This window comes from Talpa occidentalis, unplaced genomic scaffold (assembly GCF_014898055.3).
Source record: "Talpa occidentalis isolate TD23 unplaced genomic scaffold, MPIMG_talOcc4v2.1 talOcc4.4, whole genome shotgun sequence".
Classification (NCBI taxonomy): Eukaryota; Metazoa; Chordata; class Mammalia; order Eulipotyphla; family Talpidae; genus Talpa; species Talpa occidentalis.
The window spans coordinates 61,995,173-62,014,124 of NW_023604295.1; the positions used below are offsets into that span (position 1 = coordinate 61,995,173).

The 18,952-nt window shown below is 41.3% G+C and overlaps 1 protein-coding gene and 1 long non-coding RNA gene across 3 annotated transcripts in view; one reads left to right on the forward strand and one right to left on the reverse strand.

Moving 5' to 3' along the window:
* Positions 1-206: 206 nt before the first annotated feature.
* LOC119257583 (uncharacterized) lies at positions 207-14,447 on the forward strand. Its single transcript, XR_005128071.2, has 4 exons — positions 207-362; positions 10,035-10,219; positions 12,466-12,740; positions 14,057-14,447. It is a non-coding gene; the product is annotated as an uncharacterized LOC119257583 (long non-coding RNA).
* The window catches only part of COL8A1 (collagen type VIII alpha 1 chain), a 142,525-nt gene continuing 134,967 nt past the window's right edge, over positions 11,395-18,952 (reverse strand). For both annotated transcript variants that reach the window (XM_037525659.2, XM_054700661.1), the window contains 2 exons: positions 18,610-18,925; positions 11,395-15,935 (listed from right to left, as the gene is read on the reverse strand). In XM_037525659.2, coding sequence (XP_037381556.1) covers positions 14,026-15,935; positions 18,610-18,922 — 2,223 coding nt within the window. In that variant the 5' untranslated portion in view covers positions 18,923-18,925 and the 3' untranslated portion in view covers positions 11,395-14,025. The remainder of the gene's footprint in view (positions 15,936-18,609; positions 18,926-18,952) is intronic.

Consider the following 18,952-nt stretch of genomic DNA (forward strand, 5'->3'; position numbering starts at 1 on the left):
CTCCCTGGCAGCCGCTCTGACGCCTCTCAGTTTCCACACGGGCGGAATCAGTGTAGAGACTCAAAATAAATCCCCCCAAAAGCAGAAAGACAAGAAAGCACATAAGACAAAAAGTATTTTCATATTCTGGCGAGTTGCTTTAAAAAATTTTTGCTGCCTTTTTTTTTTTTTTTGGCTGAAAAGAAATTGGCGAAACTGTGAAAGAGGATGCCAAGACAACATTCTCTCTCTTTTTTTCTTTTTTTCAAAGAACCTGGAACCCGGGAGATGCTTGAACACGTGGGTGTGTTTTCGTTTGTGTGTATTTGGGGTCCGCGAGGCTGCAGTTTGCTCTTACAATACTTGCACAGAAATTCATGACTGTGAGTGTTGGGCCTTAATTGTAGATGCGAGAAATACTCTTAGTACGATCAGAGTAAAGAAAATGTTAATTGGTCCGGAAGGACAAGTTCACGAAATCCCTAAGAGATTATATGCTTACACCTTTTCTAGTGGGACCTATTACTATCTTTCAGAGTAATTGTTCACTGGGGAAATGGAAAATACCCAGCTGTTTCAAGATTTCTTGGATACAGGGTGAATTACATTGATGCAGGGAATCTGAACTGACACCATAGCCACCCGTTAGTGGGACAAACAGAGACTGGGTGATATAGAGCCCTGGTCCAAATCTGTATCATCGTGTCTACAATGACTCCATCAATTTATGGTCATCTCTTTAGTTGTTGAGGATATAATTGAGATGGATATACTTACCAGCTGACAGAACCATCACATTGATCCTCTGACCTACGAAGGTGTAGGAAGGCCAAGAGGAAGTCCCTGAAACTATCTCCCTCCCCTCCCCACCCATTCCTTGGCAAAGATAGAAAATCAGAGGCACTCTCTCATTACAAAAAGGATTAAAGGCTGCAGGGGGTTCAGTTTACCAGTATGATACTTCCAAAGCCAGATAAACCATGGCAAATGAAGATGGACTATCGCAATTTATTCAGATAGTAATCCAAATCACGAGGTTGCACCAGATATATTGTCTTTGACGGAATCAGTCAACATAGTTTCTAGTTGTTGCTATGTTATTTTCTCTAAAAAAATTTTTACATTTAGATTTTTATTACTTTTATTGCCACTACAGATTTTCCCCCCACCACTATCCCTATACACCTATCACCCTTTTTGCACTTCCCACCTCTTAATCTCAGAATCCTCACTTCATTTATTGGTTTCCTGTAATTTTTTTTTTAACAGTAGAAAAGGCATATGCTTCTTTATTGATAATTAATATTTTTATGTATAAGCAGTGTCACAAAGACGTGAAAGCACAGAGGCAATTCGATCTGGGTCATATATACCATTTTAACAAATGGTGAAAAATTGTGGAGAAATGACTACACAAAGGAAAAGGGGCTTTTGGGTTCCTAGGGGGCAGTAAAATGTGGGAGATATGTACGAGTATCCTTTAGACCAAGTGATATATTTTGGGATGGTATATTCTGATCCCCTCAACATCCTACCTCATATAGCAATTATTCCATTTTAGGACACAAAGTCTGTGCCCCACCATTAATATGTATATCCCTCCCCCCCAAAGTGGTATATTGGTTTCCTGTAATTTTTTTAAGAGATTTATTTATTCATTCATTCGTTTGTTTGTTTATTTATTTATACAAGCACTGGGTACAGTCAGAAGCGCAGGAGGGTGAGAGAATTCACCAGAGCCAGAGCGGGGAACAGAAGAGGCAGAATGACGAAATACACTGCTGAGGGGAGCAGCGGGCGGCAGGAGAGGTCTGCGCGCCATGTGGGACCCTCGCCCTGTGGCCAGGGATCTAACCGGCGCTGCAGAGGCTGTGGGCAGCTTCACAACCCAGCGCTCAACCGCTGCGGCACCGGGGAGGCCCATGTCCTGTAATTTTTATAAGTATTTTTGCTTTGTCAAATCATCCACTATGTAGATGTCTAATACTTGTCTTTGGCTTTCTGACTTGCTTGTCTTTCTGACTTCCATTTTTGCTGTAAATGAGATCATTTCATTTTTCTTTATGGATGAATAGTGTTTTATTGTGTGGATATACCACACGTTCTTGATTTAATCTTCTATCTGTGGGCACTTAGGTTGTGTACATCTCTTAGCTATTGTAAATAATACTGTTGTGCACATCATAGAGCATGTACTTTTTTGTGTGTTGTGGTCTCATTTTCTTTGGATAGAGGTCCAGAAATGGAATTGCTCGGTCTTGTGGTATTTTCATTTTCAGGTTTTTTTAAAGTAAATACAGATAATGTTTTATAATGGTTGCAGTAGTTTACATTCCCACCAAGAGTATAATGCTGCTGCTTTTTCTCTACATTCTTCTCAACACTGTTGTTGGAGGACTTTTTAATATGTATCATTCCCTCAGGTGTGAGACGGTATCTCATTGTGGGTTTTTTTTTTTTTTTCATTGTTTTGACCTGCATTTCCTTTATTTAAAGTGATGATGAGCATTTTCCTGTCTTTACTAGCCTTCTGGATATTCTCTTTGGTGAGTTGTCTGTTCAGATCTGCTGCCCATTTATTAATGGTGTTTTCATTTTTTATTGTTGAATTGAAAACATCTTTTGTATATTTTTGATATCCCCTTTTTAGTTGTTTATTGTGTGAATATTTTCTCCCACTCATAGATGCCTTTCAAATTTATACACACACACACACACATATAGACTTCTATATACATTGCTTTCTAAAAATTCTTTAACTGTGCCTCCCCTGGTGGCGCAGCAGTTGAGCGCTGGGTTGTGAGGCTGCCCGCAGCCTCTGCAGCGCCAGTTTGATCCCCGGCCACTGGCAAGGGTCCCACAAAAAAATTAAATAAATAAAAATAAATAAATAAATAAAAACTCTTTAACTGGAGATAATCCAAGTCATTAATTTTTGCTTTTATTTACTTTGCTGAAAGGGTTGGGTCTCTAAAAACATCTTTATCGTTGATGTCATGAAACATTCTAGTATTTTTTCTGTATATTTCATTGTTGTAGGTCTTGCATCTAAGTTTTAGTCTATTTAGAATATAATTTTGTGTATAGAGATAGACAGCAGTCCAACTTCATACTTTTATATGTGACTGTCTAGTTTTTTCCTGCACCATTTGTTAAAGAGACTCCGCATCCTCCACTATGGTTGTAGCTCCTCTATCATAAATTAAGTATTGACATATATGTGGATTTGTTTCTGTGCTTTCAGTTCCTCTCCATTGGTCTAAAAATAGACACATGGACCACATTGTTTTAATTACTGTTGCTTTATAGTGTAGTTTAAAACCAGGAAGCAAGATACTTTGTTTTTTCTCCTGAGTTTTGTGAGGTTGGATGCACACAGCTGAATGATAGAAATACTATACATGAGATGATACCTACACAAGTCCAGGAATAATACGCAAGTAACATGAATAGGTGACAGGTCTCCATGCCTGTTGTATTCCTCAGCTCACACCTATTGGCTCATGGGGTATCCCTTATGACTGACCAATGATGTTTGGGGAAAATACTTAAGGCTGCTTTGAGCTTGGTATGTTGGCAAAGTTCAAAATGGACTGCTATATTGCACTGCAGTCCTACTTGGGGTGGGGGTGGGGGATTTTAAAGGACAGCAGTGAGAAGATCCTATTGGGCAGAGCTTAAATAAGTGTATTTAGTCATCTCCTTTAATCAGAGAAGGATATACTCTGAGATAAAGATTTCTTTCATTAAATAGAGAAAGAAATATTCTGGGATAAAGATTACCACAGCATCTTGAGCAGGGCCCTTGATGGATCAAGGGCCAAGAAGATAACAATATTTGGAGTTTTATAGCAAAGGGGAGGATGCATGTAGTGAGACCTAAGAGAGTATTTTAAGGGATACAAAGCGTGTGGATGTTTGTGTCCCATGTCTGGATCCACCTGTTGGATCACAACCCGGGTGTAAGGAAAGACAAAAAGAAAAAGAAAAGAGAAAGCAAACCATACTCTTAGGTAACAGTTTTAAGAACCAAGGGAATTTACCGAGAGGCTATGTTTGTAGTGGCAGCATGAAAAGAGAGTTTTCTGTACCTACTCCCCCAACAGTAAAAGTTTATATAGAGGCTTTAACTGGTTTAATCAAATGTATTTTCCAGATGATCTTAACAACACATTTAACTCAGAGGTATGTCCTTGGGCTGTTTCTGGGAGTGGGGAAGGCAAGTGAAATGCTCATTCCTGGTGGTGGTGGTGAGGAGGAGCCACTGATTGCCTGAGTCTAGGTCAAAAGGCAGTCACATTTCCTTGATTGCTTTTCCCAACACCACCAGAGAATATCCACCACAGATGAGGCATCAAACAACCAGGAGGACAGATGGCAGTTATATTTCCCAAAGATTGCCACTAATATCTCCCCTATAAATTCTCCTTACATGTGACCTTGACACTTCAAACACTGAGTGGTGAATTCTGTGTTCCCTTTTCTTGAACTTGGGCAAATCTATCACCTCAATCAATAGATTATGGTGAAAGGATGGTCTGTGACTTAGGAGGCCAGATCTTGAAAATTCTATGCATTTCTACTTTGATACCTTGGGAAGCTCACTTGGAACTCAGCATCACTCTGTGAGAAAGCCCAATGTATCCACACAAAGAAACAACAAGTAAAGAATATACATGGGTATTCAATTCAGCAGAGGTCCTTGCTGAGAACCAGCATCAACAACCAGACCAGTAAATGAAGGTGCTTCTAGATGATTCCAGGCCCCATTTGTTGATTCACTGCCATCAATAGCCCCAAACATCATGGAGCAGAGACAAACAATTCACTCTGTGTCCACTCTCAATTCCTGACCCCCTGAAATGATGTAAGAAAAAAATTTTGCTGTGGAACTGCTGTTTCTCCTCTAGCCACAAGAGGGAAACCTGCAAGTTGCTGACACCCTACTCTCTCATCTAACAGAAGTGGGTACCCTGCCTAGAGCGGTAAGAATTTTCCCACTTTTTCCCACAGGGCCTAGTGAGGCAGGTGGGTGAATTGAATGTTACTTTTGTTTACTTCATATCTTGAGGAGTATATGCTGTACAATGATTTCCTCATTTAGAGAAAGAAAAACCTTTGTAACCAGAAAATTGGCATGGAGATTGCATGTTTGGGCTTGAAGAAGGAGCTCATTCTAGTTTTCATTTTGGGATCACTGGATGGAAGCCCAGTGTCTCCCTCCAGCAGCCAGGTCATGAGGTCCTGGGAAGGTAACTTCCACTGAAATAGAGGACCCATTGTGGGTGGCACACCCCATAGTGGTCTGCAGAGCTCTCCTGGATTCAAGATTTCTAGACCACCACAGTGGTGCTGCTTGGACACCCTCCCCACGTGGGGAGCACTGTAGTGAGCTTGCAAGTAAGGCAGACTATTGGAGACCATTTCCAGTTACCTCCTACATCATTGGTTATCCTAGTGACAGGTGGTTTCCCTCTAGTTTTTAATTCTTAATTATTTTTAAAAATTGTGGGTAAAATACAAATAATGGGAAATTTATATCCTAACTTAAGTGTATAATTCAGTGGCATTAAGTACATTCACATTGTTGTGCAAACACCACCATCCATGTCCAGAACTCTTATCATCTTGCAAAACTCCCTATTTCTGTCCCTCATTCCCCAGCTCCTGAAACAACCCTTCTACTTTCTGCCTCTGTGAATTTGACTATTCCAGGTCCTGATACAAGTGAACTCATACAATATGCTTTTGTGATTGATATATTTCTCTTGGCATACTGCCCTCCGGGATCATATGTGTTATGGCATGTATCAGAATTGCCTTCATATTTTTTAAGACTGAATAATGTCCCACTGTGTGTATATACCTTATTTTGTTTATCCAGTCATACATCTGATGGAGGACAAGAACAGGAAAAAAAACTGAAAAGGAGATGCACCACAAGACCAGAAACCTGGCTCACACAAGGAGGTGGGGGTAGAAGAGATTAGCATAGCCATTTGACACGGAAACCAAGATCTGAGGAGCTGACGACACAGTTATGAAAACTAAGATCCTTGGGCACAAACCACACAGTTGCAGAAACTAGTACCCTTAGGCATGGACACCTAGATAACAAAGCATAACATCCAAGCAGGTATCCCGAGGGCAGGCGCATCCAAAGGTAAAGATATGGAGATTGAGCCCATTTTAGAATCTCCCCGTCCCTTTCAAATTCTACATAGTTATCCAAAATTAGCAACCAACTGACGACTCACAAGGAGTGACCCCTCCCAAACAGAAGACTATATCAGTTCAGTCTCTGCACAGGCTCAGGGCAGCAATCCCAATGCCCACCTATGACTATGCAGGTGCCTCTTTTTACCAACTCTCTCCTCTGCAGGGCAGCAGCCTTCCTGCCTGTCCAAGACCAGCTGATGGCAACCATGCAGGCCTCTCTTAGCAAACCTGTCCCTTTTGGGGTGGCTCTTCCTGCCCGCTTGTGTCTGTGCAAGTATCTTTAACTGTTTTATCGCTTCCCTAGTAAACCTGTTCTTTAAATAAAACTAATGTCTCTGTCTCATGGAGAAACTCGCCAGGGAAACTCGCCATGTGCTGCTGAAAGGGAGCTCTGGTGAAACCTTTCCCAGAGTGAAACCAAGGACCCCGCTCTCAAAACTCACAGACTCCAAAAATGACAACACATTGATGAACATTGTTACTTCCAACATTTTAGAAAATATGAATGTTACTATGAACATATTTTCAATTCTTTTAAAAAAAGATTTATTTATTTATGCATACAAGAACGGGGTACAGGCCAGAGGTGTGGGAGTGAGAGGATTCACCAGAGACAGAGTGGAGAACAGAACAGGTGGAATGACCGAAGTCCACTGCTGAGGGGAGCCGTGGGCAAGTCAGGAGAGGTCGCTGCACCATGTGGGTAGCTCCCTGGTAAGAACAATTAGTAGTAACTGAGACCTCAGTCATCTCTCTCTTTCTTGAGACGAGCCAGCATCCTGAACCCTCAATGGCTGCTGCTTGCTTCTTAGACAGTTTAGAACTTTTATCTCCTGCCTTGATGCAATGTGGTACATTAGTTCAGTGCATGGTCTCCGAAATCATATCTGGGTTAAAATCTAGGCATTTTCATTTATTAGCTCTTGGACAAGTTACTATACCTCAGTTTCTTCAGCCTTAAAGTGGAGCTAATAGGGCCGCCCCAGTGGCAAAACAGTTGAGCGCTGTTGCAAAGCTGCCCAAAGCCTCTGCAGTGCCGGTTCGATCCCCGGCCACCAGGCGAGGGTCCCACATGGCGCAGAGACCTCTCCGGCCACACCCACTGCTCCCCTCAGCAGTGTACCTCGTCAGTCTGCCTGCTCTGCTCTCCCCTCTGGCTCTGGTGAATTCTCTCACCCTCCCACACTTCTGACTGTACCCAGTGCTTGTATAAATAAACAAAAATAAAAAATAAAATTAAAAAAAAAGTAGGAAAAAAAATAAGTTCCCCCCCCAAAAAAAATGTGGCGCTAATAACAGAGTATCTTGAGTATCTAAGTACGTTTAAAAAAATTCTTAAAGCAGTTTTCTTACACGTGGTTGGGACTTAGTAAGTAGCAGCAATTGTTACCCTTCCATATTCTATTGCTTCATCCATCTTCCAACTACTGCAGAAAATAGTCACTATTATCTTTTACTATGTTGTGTGTACAAAAGCTGAAGTTTAGAGATGTTAAATAATTGGCTGAAGATACCCCAGCTGATAAATGAGGAACTGAGGTTTATTTTCTGAGAGTCTGACCCCAAGCCTTCTCCTAACATGTTCTGAAATGATGACTCTGGTTTGGTAGAACAGATGACCAGGACAGCATTACCTTTGGTGAGGAAAGGCAACTATTATTAGTAATAGACAATTGGAGATTTGTAAGTGTTCCACCAGTTTTCCCCATTGTGTCTCTGCTTCCCCAATGAAGAGCAGATGTGAAAATTGCTGCCAGCCACTCACTTGTCAGACAGAACTAACTTGGCCAGCCTCATTACAAAATTAATTTTTAGGTCTTGGTGGTTTTAACAAGGCATGTGAAATGTAGGTCTCCACAGGATTCATAAACTTTAATTTAGAAGTGCTTTTGATTCTAATAAAAAAAAATATTTTAACTTGCAGTAAGATAGCAAAGAAAAAAATCTCTGGAAACGTTCTGGATGCCTCCAAGGAAAATTTGATTAGCTGGTCCTGTGTTTCAGTGATATACATAAGAAACTTCTGAATAACTTGTTAAAATTTGCCCCACTTTTTATTTAAATTCCATTACACTCATCTCCAAGAATTGGAAAAAAAATTCTTTTGTAATAATAAATGCCATTAACTGCTATTTGACATCATAAAGAATAACTTGTCTGAGGACAAAATTTATCTTGATACAAATAATGGTTTTTAAAAGGAGAGAAAGCACCAGAAATTCTGTGTAACTCTTTGCTAAACAAAAGATAGCCTGAAGACCACTCTAGTTGTTTTTTTTCTTCATCATATGGATATGAATGGATGTTTGCATTTTTAGAATCACAATGACCACTAATGAGAAAAACTTCTGAAATACAGTAAAATGTTGTTGATTTATACTCTATGTTGACCCTGTGTATTTGGAATTGTAATTCCATATGGATTGGGTTAACATTTACCTTAGCTGTGTCTATTTGAAAGGATTTGTTAAATAATTTCTTGCAGAAAGTAAAGGAGGAGATTTGAAAGCAATTTAATCTTTTTTTTTGTCTGTAAATTGTGCTAGTAATTTCAAGTTAGCCCTTTTTTCTCCATCTTAGAATAGGCCATAAAATGTCTCCAGGCTCATGGCTCCACCTTTCACCTTTTCACCAAATGCACGTCTGGAGCACAGGCTTTTCCGCCACAGGTCAAACCCCACGTATCTACAACCTGAGTGTCTTCTTTTCCTGCCCAGAATATGCTCTGCTAGTGGACCACCCATTTCTGTCACCCATTTTCCACGTGTATCTATGAGAGACCACCTTTGCCCACCCATGTGTATCTATGAAAGGAGACCACCTTTGACTACCAGTCTTTCCACTATCTTTAGTTTTCCTCTCTTCTTCAGATCACTGCCTACCCCTTGAAATAGTTCCAACGTCGTGCAGCCTTTCAGCCCTGACCTGACCTGACCTGATCTGACTCATGAGGCTTCTCTAGAACTCATCACCACAACCCATCTACCCATTTCTGGATTCAGGCCCCTCTGAACTCCTTGTCAGTTTTACTTGTGTCTTATGTCCTCTGTAAGAATTTCAAAATAACTTTTCTAAATTTCTTATTTTCATACCTTTTCCTCACTTAAGGATCTACACCATCCTCTCATTGTACGTTAAAGAATGAACGTGTGTGAAAAACTTTTCATCATTTGCTCCTCTTTTATTAGATCAGTTTGTTTTATTAGTCCTTGAGTAGATAACTGATATAGTCCCTACCTCAGTCTTCCATCCTCTCTCCCAGAACATGACCATACACATAAACACAGAACCAGTTTTCTCTTCTCTATGAGAGGAGAAGAGGTTGTTTCTCTGTGAGTCCCTAAATACTCTGCTCACCCAAGTTCTTTCGAATTAAAGATGATTTCCTTAAAAATCATGTCCTTCGAATCACTATTTGAAACTAGGTTTCATTCCACAGTAGGCTTCTAACTAAACATTCCTGGAACATATAATCTTCTGTTTAGTCTTGGAATCCAAGAAGTGGATTCAGTCAAACCTCACATCAAACTTAGTCCCCTAGTGACCTTAAGAGATTCATTCTTCCCTTAAATATAGTACTGGACCAGCTCACATGACGCAGAGACGGCGTGATGAGGTGCCTGCTCACGGAACCCTTGCCCCCAGTCTCCCAGGGGAGGTAGACAAACGGTCAGTCACAAAGAAAAAAGAGTGAAGGGACAGAAGATGGCGCAAGGTAGTGTTGTGACACAGAGCAAGTCACTAAATCTGAGCAATAGGAACCTGGAGGTAATGCTTATACTATGTCTGGGAGGTGAGGAGGGATTAATGGTTTCTCTTTTTTTTAATTTCTCTAGCACAAGGGCATCCAGTTGGTGTCATATACCACATTTCACTTGTTTGTGTATCACCTGGAGTTAATTTCTTATTTAGAAAACATCTTGATATCCTCCAAACAGAAGCTATTTCTTTAAAAAGGAGAAGGGTCACGTGTTCCTGTGGTTTGGTTTCCCTCATATTGCCTAGTAAGATCAGGCACAAAGTAAGTGTTACTTTGTATTTTGTTTTAACATAAAGGGATGCTATAGTTCTTTGTAAGATACATATATATATTTTCAGTTACTCTGTTCATTCACAGGAATAATCAATTGGCCCTGTTTGTCCGGCATTCTGACTTCCAACCACATTTTCCTCCCTGCCCCTGTCTCCGGATTCCATCCTTACACTCACTTTCGTGACCAACACTGCGTGTACAAAAGACACTCTGTCTGTTATGGAAAGTGTTTGGCTGTGGAATGAAATAGAACTAATTGAGTTGTCCAAGAATGGAAGCTGTGGTCTTGAACTTCCAGATGGTTCAGATGGTTGGTTTAAACATTGACTTAACCAGCCACAGACGGGTAGTACATACTTGCTTGTTGCATGGTTTCAATAATCCATTTATAATATTCCATACACAATAAACTATGATCATTCTGGCTTTGATAACTCATCACGAAAGAATTCTTTCCATTTCAGTGATGCTTCTCTGTAGTTCTACTTGCCACTATTTCTCCTCAAACTATGTGGCTCTCATTTGGCAAAGTGAAATTAGATAAAGCATTTGAAAACTGATTTCTTGTGGGAGAAGAGAGATTTGTGGCACTATTTTTCTGTTATGATAGATGCAGCAGTTCATTGTCTCTTAGTATCTTTTCTCTTTCCAATAGGACCCCTGATTTCTAATGGGACATGTGCTCACCCTCATAATTGTTTAATTTCCCACTCTCCCTTGCAACTTCTTGTGGCAATGAATGTAGATTCAGGGCACTGGAGTTTGGGAGGGAGTGATGTATGCAACTGCTGGGTTGAGTCATTTAAAATGGAAGCCTGCTCTTCCTGGCCTGATTTTTTTTCACCTTTTCACTGACTGAAATGTGGCAGTTATGGTGACCTTGGAGATGAAGGCAACAACTTTGTGGTGGAAGAACAACATGACAGAAGAAACTGAGATTCTGGCTGGAGCAACTGCATGAAATCACTTGTCCTGTTTAAGCTGTGACTACCTTGGGTCTCTGTTTCATCAGTTAATTAACACATCAGAGAATAAAAAGGTCTTGAGGTTCGGTGTTAAGAGATAGGAACAAGAGAAGAAACATACTTTTAAAGATATTTAATAAGACTTTTTTTTTCAAATCAATACAAAAATTTAAATACAAAAATGATTTTCTATTGGCAAGTCTCAAATCTATCATGGAAACTCAAGAAAGTTACCAGTCTGTTCATCATTCATGGTAAAATATTTGAGAACAGTCACCCACTACCGACATTCTTTTCCCTTGTAGGATGTCATATTGCATTAAAACTCTGTATTTAAATAACAATAATGCCAGTTTGGTCCATTTCATATGGAAAATTTCTAGTTAATTTTGAATTAAATAGGGATTATAGCAGTATCCCTTGACTTTAGAACATGTGGTTGTTTCATCTGCTCTTACACTAATGTGTTAACCTGATGTGCAACACTTAAAAGGGGAACACAGACACATAGATAATTATTTAAAACTCTTTTTTAAATTAAATGGAGTCATTCCATTTAGCTCTGAGATTAGCACCATTGTAGAATATACAGTATCTGGCATAGCTTTTGCTCCTCTCATCTAACAGGTAGAAGCATATGCCTGATTAATACACACACACACACACAAACACAGGCAATTGAATAACAGCCAATAAATAAGTTGGAAGGTATTTTGAAAGTGAAATTTGTTTTTAACTGAAGAGACTCTTAATTGGTGAAAATAAACAGCCCATACATGTACAGATAAATATAGCTTTACAAATCAGCATCTGACTTGTGTTTGCTTCGGCAGCACATATACAAATCAGCACCTGACTTGCTTCAGTACAGCTACTCGGCAGAGCACCCAATGTAGCTACATTGCCTCATAGTCGTCAGCCCAAAATCAACACTCTCAAAACCAATTCAAAGGATATCTGGCTACATAAATGTGGTCTGCATTGAAAAGGAAGGTTAAATGGAACATCTTTTTGATAGGAAAAGTTTGTCAGAATTAGGAGTAAATAAGAAACGCTATGGTAATCAACTCACATCTCTTTAAGAAATTGAGATGAAATGGTGCTTGTATACTTTGTAAGGAAAAAGACAGTAGGTTGAGGAGAATTTTCTTGATGGTTAAAATGATCCTTATTTGGCATAGACGCATTTCCATGTGTGTTTATACTGTATTTATTTGTGTATTTTCCCATCTGTACCTACCCACTTGACGCTTCACTCTTAATTTTGAGGAAACGATGGAAGATTCCACCACCACAAAAACATGATTTCCCCCAGTGCCTTATAATGTCAGCACCAACAAATAGTCAACATGAAATGCTGTGTCTGAGTTGTGAAAGCAGATCTGAATGCCTAGCAAAGTGGGCCTGAACCTAAGAGAAGACCTGGAAAAATATTTAATTTTCCCTTCAAACTTGTATCCACTCTTGACTTACGCTGAGTATGAGATGTCATCAAAAGCACAAGCTGTCAGCACCCTTTGACACTCTGGTAGCTCTTCCACAGGGTGAGTCTAAAGAAGCAGTTCTGTCCCCACAATTTTAGTAGTTACATCAGGAAGTAATGTGTCTATTTTTAAATGAAAAACTTAACATATTTTTAAATTAATTTTCCTATGTAATCTTGAAATTTCCCCCAGTGTCACCCAAAATAAAAAAATGTTTTGGATTTTGGAAATGATCTCTAGAACCTCAGATGGTACACCGATTTGCACATATAGTAGACAGAGAAATTTCTTTAAAATTCAATAGTTACTAAGAATATTAATTCTGTTCATGGATGAAAAAAACCTCATTGTAATCATTTGTGTGTACAGGCAAAGTAGAGGGATTTTTATATGCATGTAAATACAATTAATAACCCCTATTTATAATGACCATTCCATAAAGCTAAAAAGCTGTGGAGGAGTGGGTATTACTAGTTTTTTATGGCTTGTGGGTGTTCATATTAGTTGGCCATAGTGGAAATTACATGAAGGGAAGAAAAAAAATTAAAGAAAAAAAAAAAAACCAATACCAAAAGCACCCTTTAGGAATAAATGAGTTGATTGCTGTTCATGTCTCCCAGCCAGTTTACTCGCTCCTTGTGAGGCACTGCCTTGTCCCTACAACGTGTCTCACCCCATGCTATACACACAGGTGGCACCAGTAGATACACTACAGTTGATTGGTTCACTTGTCCTTGAGACATGAGACAATCCTGAGTAGGATTGGCTAAAAGACACAGCTTTGGAGAGAGATCCTCTAGACTACATTCCTACCATGGTCCCTCTGACACCCTTGCACTGTGGCAGAAACTGCTGAACTCCTTACCCACATCCCAAGGCAAAATATCTGCACAAATACAGAGGCAATTATGTAAGTAAATACAGTGTGTGATTGTTGTCATTGATGTTTCCTTAAACCATATTTATAATTTTTAAACTATATGAGTGAGTGATTTTCATTAGCTATGATCTTTCCTACTGAGATATTTTGACTGATTTGAGTAAACAGGTTATGATGGAAGCATATAACATACAACAGCAAATGTGTTCCAGTGGGTACAACATGGGGGTCGGTAAATGACACATAAATCTACCCCATCATTTTCAGTTACAAGCTGCTGTGCAGATCATTAGACATGCATCTTAGTTTTTATTTGTACATGATGGTTCAAATTTTCACTTAAATATAACTTTCCAACTATATAAATGTTTTAAAGCAATTATATTTTTCATTTGAATTTTTTGGCGCATCATTCTTTTCTTCTATTAAATCTCTCTTTTTCTTTTCTTTTTCTTTTTTTTTTTTTTACATGGGATACAATAAATATCCTGAAAAGGAGGAATGGACGTACTGCCCGGCATACAGTCCTGCAGCCTGTTCTGAGGGCATCTGGAGGAACACACGGTCCCCCGGCCTGAGCAGCAGCACCGCGCTCCCCGATGCCTGGTCCAGAAAGCCCTTTTTGTACTCGTCGTATGTGTACATCATGGGCTCGTTGTTCTTGAACAGAGCAACCCACACATTGCCCCCCTTGCAGTGAACGTGGTATGCAAAGTAGTAGACACCAGGGACCTCGCAGGTGAAGATGCCCGTCTGGGGGTTGTAGTTCTGTCTGCCGTTGTAGAGCAGTTTGTCAAACTTCACTGGGGCGCCCACCGGTGGGAAAGGCGCAGTCAGCTCGGCGGTGAATGCGGGCATCTCGTAAGCTGGCCCTCCGTGCTTGCCTTTCTTAGCCCCGTAGGCATGGGGGGGTTTCACTCCATCAATTCCCAGCCCCATATCTGGCAGATATTCTCCACGGGGTGGTGATGTAGGGGGCATCACAGCTGGGGGGCCTGGGGGCCCTGGAGGGCCTGGGGGCCCGGGAAGGCCAGGCTGACCTTGAGGACCCAGGGCTCCAGGCTTTCCTGGGGGGCCATGAAGTCCTGCTACTCCAGGCTTCCCTACTCCTGGGAACCCAGGGGGCCCTGGGAGTCCTGGTTCCCCTTTGGCACCTGGAATTCCAGGTGGTCCAATGGGACCACTAGGGCCTGCAATCCCTGGGATGCCTGGGGGGCCCTGTAGCCCCTGATCCCCTGGGATTCCTGGTTCTCCCTTGGGTCCAAGCAGCCCTGGAGCCCCAGGGAGCCCTGGCAAACCTTTGTGCCCAGCTTCCCCCTTGGGCCCTAAAGGACCTGGTAAACCCCTCATGCCAGGGGGCCCCACTTCTCCAAGGAAGCCGGGTTTTCCTGGGAAGCCTTGAAGCCCTGGTTCACCTTTAGGACCTGGTGGCCCTTGTGGTCCCACAACCCCACCTTCTCCTTTGGGGCCAGGAAAACCAATGGCACCTGGAGGGCCCATTGGACCTGGGATTCCAGGTAGGCCTGGTTCTCCTGGGGGACCCCCTATTCCAGGGGCACCTATTGGTCCTTTCTCCCCTCTTGGTCCAAGAGGTCCAGGAAGACCCCCTATGCCCTTGTCACCTTTAGGTCCTGGGAAGCCTGGTTTCCCAACCCCTGGAAGGCCTGGAGGTCCTGGCAACCCGGGCAATCCTTGTTCCCCTTTGCCACCTGGAAATCCCGGCTGACCAGGGATCCCATCCTGGCCTGGTTTTCCAACCCCAGGTATCCCAGGAGGTCCTTGAACCCCTGGTACCCCAATAGGGCCTTGTGGCCCAGGTTCACCTGGAGGGCCTGGCTTTCCCAGGGGACCCTGGGGCCCAGGGAATCCTGTCACTCCTGGTTTGCCCACTCCTGGAAGTCCCACAGGGCCAGGAGGGCCATGCACCCCTGGAGGGCCCTTCAAGCCTGGTAAACCGGGCATCCCAAAGCCCTTCTCTCCTTTAGGACCCTGAAGACCTGGAGGTCCTGGTGGTCCTTTGGGTCCTCGTTCACCCTTTGCACCTGGTTGCCCTGGTAACCCTGGCCCACCTGGCTTGCCAAGGCCAGGAAGTCCATGAGGCCCTGGAGGTCCTTGTGGCCCAGGGATTCCCATAGGCCCAATTTCTCCTTTGGGTCCAATTTCTCCTTTTGCCCCAGGCATTCCCATGGCTCCTGGCTTTCCTGGCATTCCAGGCATACCTGGCTTTCCAATTCCTGGATATCCCTGAGGCCCTGGTTTTCCTTTGATTCCAGGTATCCCATGACCTGGTATACCTGGGGGTCCAGGTGGTCCTCTTGGGCCAGGCTCTCCTCGGGGACCTTGCTCTCCTCGTAGACTGGCTAATGGTATTTCGGCTGGAAAGAGGATGGGGGGAGGGTGAAAAGAGAGACATTGATACTATCTTTCACTGCAAGGAAGACATGACAATCATTTAGTCCAGACACATTCATCTATTACTTAACACAGGACCAGAAATAATGTGCTCACTTTCCAAAACTGAGTGTGATCAGTATTTAAAGGACACTCAGGCTGATGATTTCTTTGCCATATTTGAGATAGTGTTTTGAGCACTGACATCTGCTGCTTTCATCAACATCAGTTAAGTAAAAAGCTAAAAAGTTATGAAGAAACACTTTCCAGATATTAAATGTGGAGATGTTGTGTTCACTATAGAGAGATTAGAAAATACAAAGGACAATGAAAAGTCAAAGTTGCTAGTAAATCCATTACTCAGAGATAGTCTCTTGGCATTACATGTATTTCTAGCTCGAGGTTCTAGGTATTGTGTATGTGTTTTGTGTTTTAAATAATGTTGGAGTCATTCTCCGTTTTAATTTTTCTATTTTTCCTACTTAACACTGTATTGTCTTTTCTATGCTTTGATTTTTTTATATAATAACTTTTCTCTAAATAATACAGTATGGTATGGATGATGAAAGATATTATGATGTGGACTCAGGAAAGAAAACAAGAATTTTTATTTTGTATGTAGCTCAATAGCATTTTCAATATTTGTCCTCTAGAGTCAAATAGATATGCCTAATTTCTTTAATACACTCTAGGGGTTCCATAGCCTTAAAATTAGCTTTTCCACTTTAATAGGTTATTGCTCATTTGCAAGTTTTTAAACTGGAGAAGTGAATGATATTTTTGGATGACATGCTGTGTGGATAAGGAATTGAGCTGGGTTAGCAACAGGAAGGTCAGCTTCTGTTCTCCACCTTCCAAGGAGATTTTGACTAGGTCACTTAAGTCACCAGCATCTCTGCTTGCCCATCTGCACAGCAAGAATAATACCCACACGATAAAATTCGATAATAGATGTGCTGGGCGATATGCTTTTTCAAATAGTTACTGAAATACCAAGTGTATTTTATTATCACGATTGTATTGTACCTTGTCCTTGAAGAGGATTCAACTCTGGATCTTCCATGTTATTGGGAGTAATTGATAATGTAAAGAAATGAAATATATGACCCCAAAGCCTAATTAACCAACACTCACATTTCAATCCTGTCTATTGTATTTTTTTTTTAATGAGCTACTGTCAGGGAATAAAATAGAACCATCGACCTCATATTCTTTCTGAATCCCTGGACTGATCTCTGGTACCCATCTGGATAAGTGCTGCAAGTGCCAAGAGCCAGGCAGGTCATGCAAGAAAGGAAGGAAAGACAATGGCTAAGATAATAACCTAAGTGGGGTATCAGAGAAGAAGATTGGGAACGTAGAAAGTCCTCATCTATATGTTCTTGGGCACTGAGACATCCAGCGAAACAGTGTATAATGAAAGGGATTTGGTTTTTCTCATCTGTGTGGTAATGAAATGACACTGAATGAAATGACCTTATTCCAGAACCTGCTGCATTTCTTTTATGCAAATAGATGTGGCAATAGTGCTACTAAGGCAAGTTAGTTCTAAACAGTGTATTAATTGTGTAGCTGCTATATTAAGGGAGCATCTGAGGTAGGGCTGTGTCTTATTCACCAGGAATTCCTGGTCTCTAGAACAGTACAGAGAACATGGGACATTCTTACCTACACTTTGCTGAATAACTAGTGTAGCAACTCAAAAGTTCTTATGGTGCTTTACTGCTTACTTAGCCTCTTACTTACCTTGTCATTGATTCTATCAGCAATCTTACTTTACAGATGAAGAAAAGTAGGTTTCAGAGAGGTTAAATGACTAGGTTTTCTTCATTCCTGGCACTGAGGTCTCTTAGCATCAAATGCTAAGCTCCCCAGAAGTGGAGCTTCTTCCTTATGTAAGGACCAGTGGGAATGGCCTCTATTTCCTCCATGAGAATTGCTATTCTGATGCAGCTTCTTTCCTACAAATGCTAGGTTTTCTAGATCTCCAGATAAACCAACTGAATTTATAAGCAGTTTCTCACAGTGACAGGCATTTTGTGGGTGCTGAATAACTAGTACCTAGAAAGTAATGAAAGAGATTTTCAGATATCATCTCTAGATGCCATCTAGAGATGGTATCTAGTCAGTCTCCTGTTCCTTTATTGATTGAACATGTGTGGCAACTTAGAGAAATATTAAAAACACTTGTATTTTTCACAAAGTGTGTTCATTTGATTTCTTTTTTTAAACACAGCAGGTCTCTAGAAAGTTGCTCTTCTGTTTCAGAGCACCGACTTGTTGCCATTTATTTTCACTGCTTTTACCCCAGCAACTGACCCAGAGCCTGACACAAAAATAAACACTTGTGAAATAGTTGCCAAATGTTTGAATATATAGCTAATGAATAAGGGAATAAACTATTTGTTATTTAATATGGTTGGTGTCACTTGATGTTGTTAAGATAATAAGATATAACATAAAATGGTAGTTTTTTGTCTGTATATTTCTTTAAGACTTGAACTTTTCAAGGATAGAGTTCAGAACACATTAGTCATTTATGAATGTCGGTAAGGCATTTTAAAAAAAGTTCCTGAAACTTAACTCTTCCTTCTTAATCTCATAGTAAAGGATTTTGGAAATTTAATATTTTATAACCATGCAGGAGTAGGATGTTACCTTTTCCTTTCTTAGGTGCCACTTCCTTGCCCATTCTTGGCACTGGCTGAATTTCCTTCCTATATTGGGGCAGATGTGGGTACTCTTTGCCATATTGCATGTGGGGCACCTCCTTGCCCATGCTAAGGCCATCTGTACCCAAAGGCCTGTGAGGTACTTGCTGGCCCAGGGGCTGGTATTGTGGAATTTGTGGTGGTATCTGAGGTGGCAGTGGCTTGATCCCATAATAGGCACCAGCCTGGATGATCCTGAAGCCCAAGGAGATGGTGAGGAGCACTCCCAGCAGCTGAACAGGGGTAGGCGGCCCAGCCATCACCTGTGGAAGGAAGGAAAGAGCCAACAT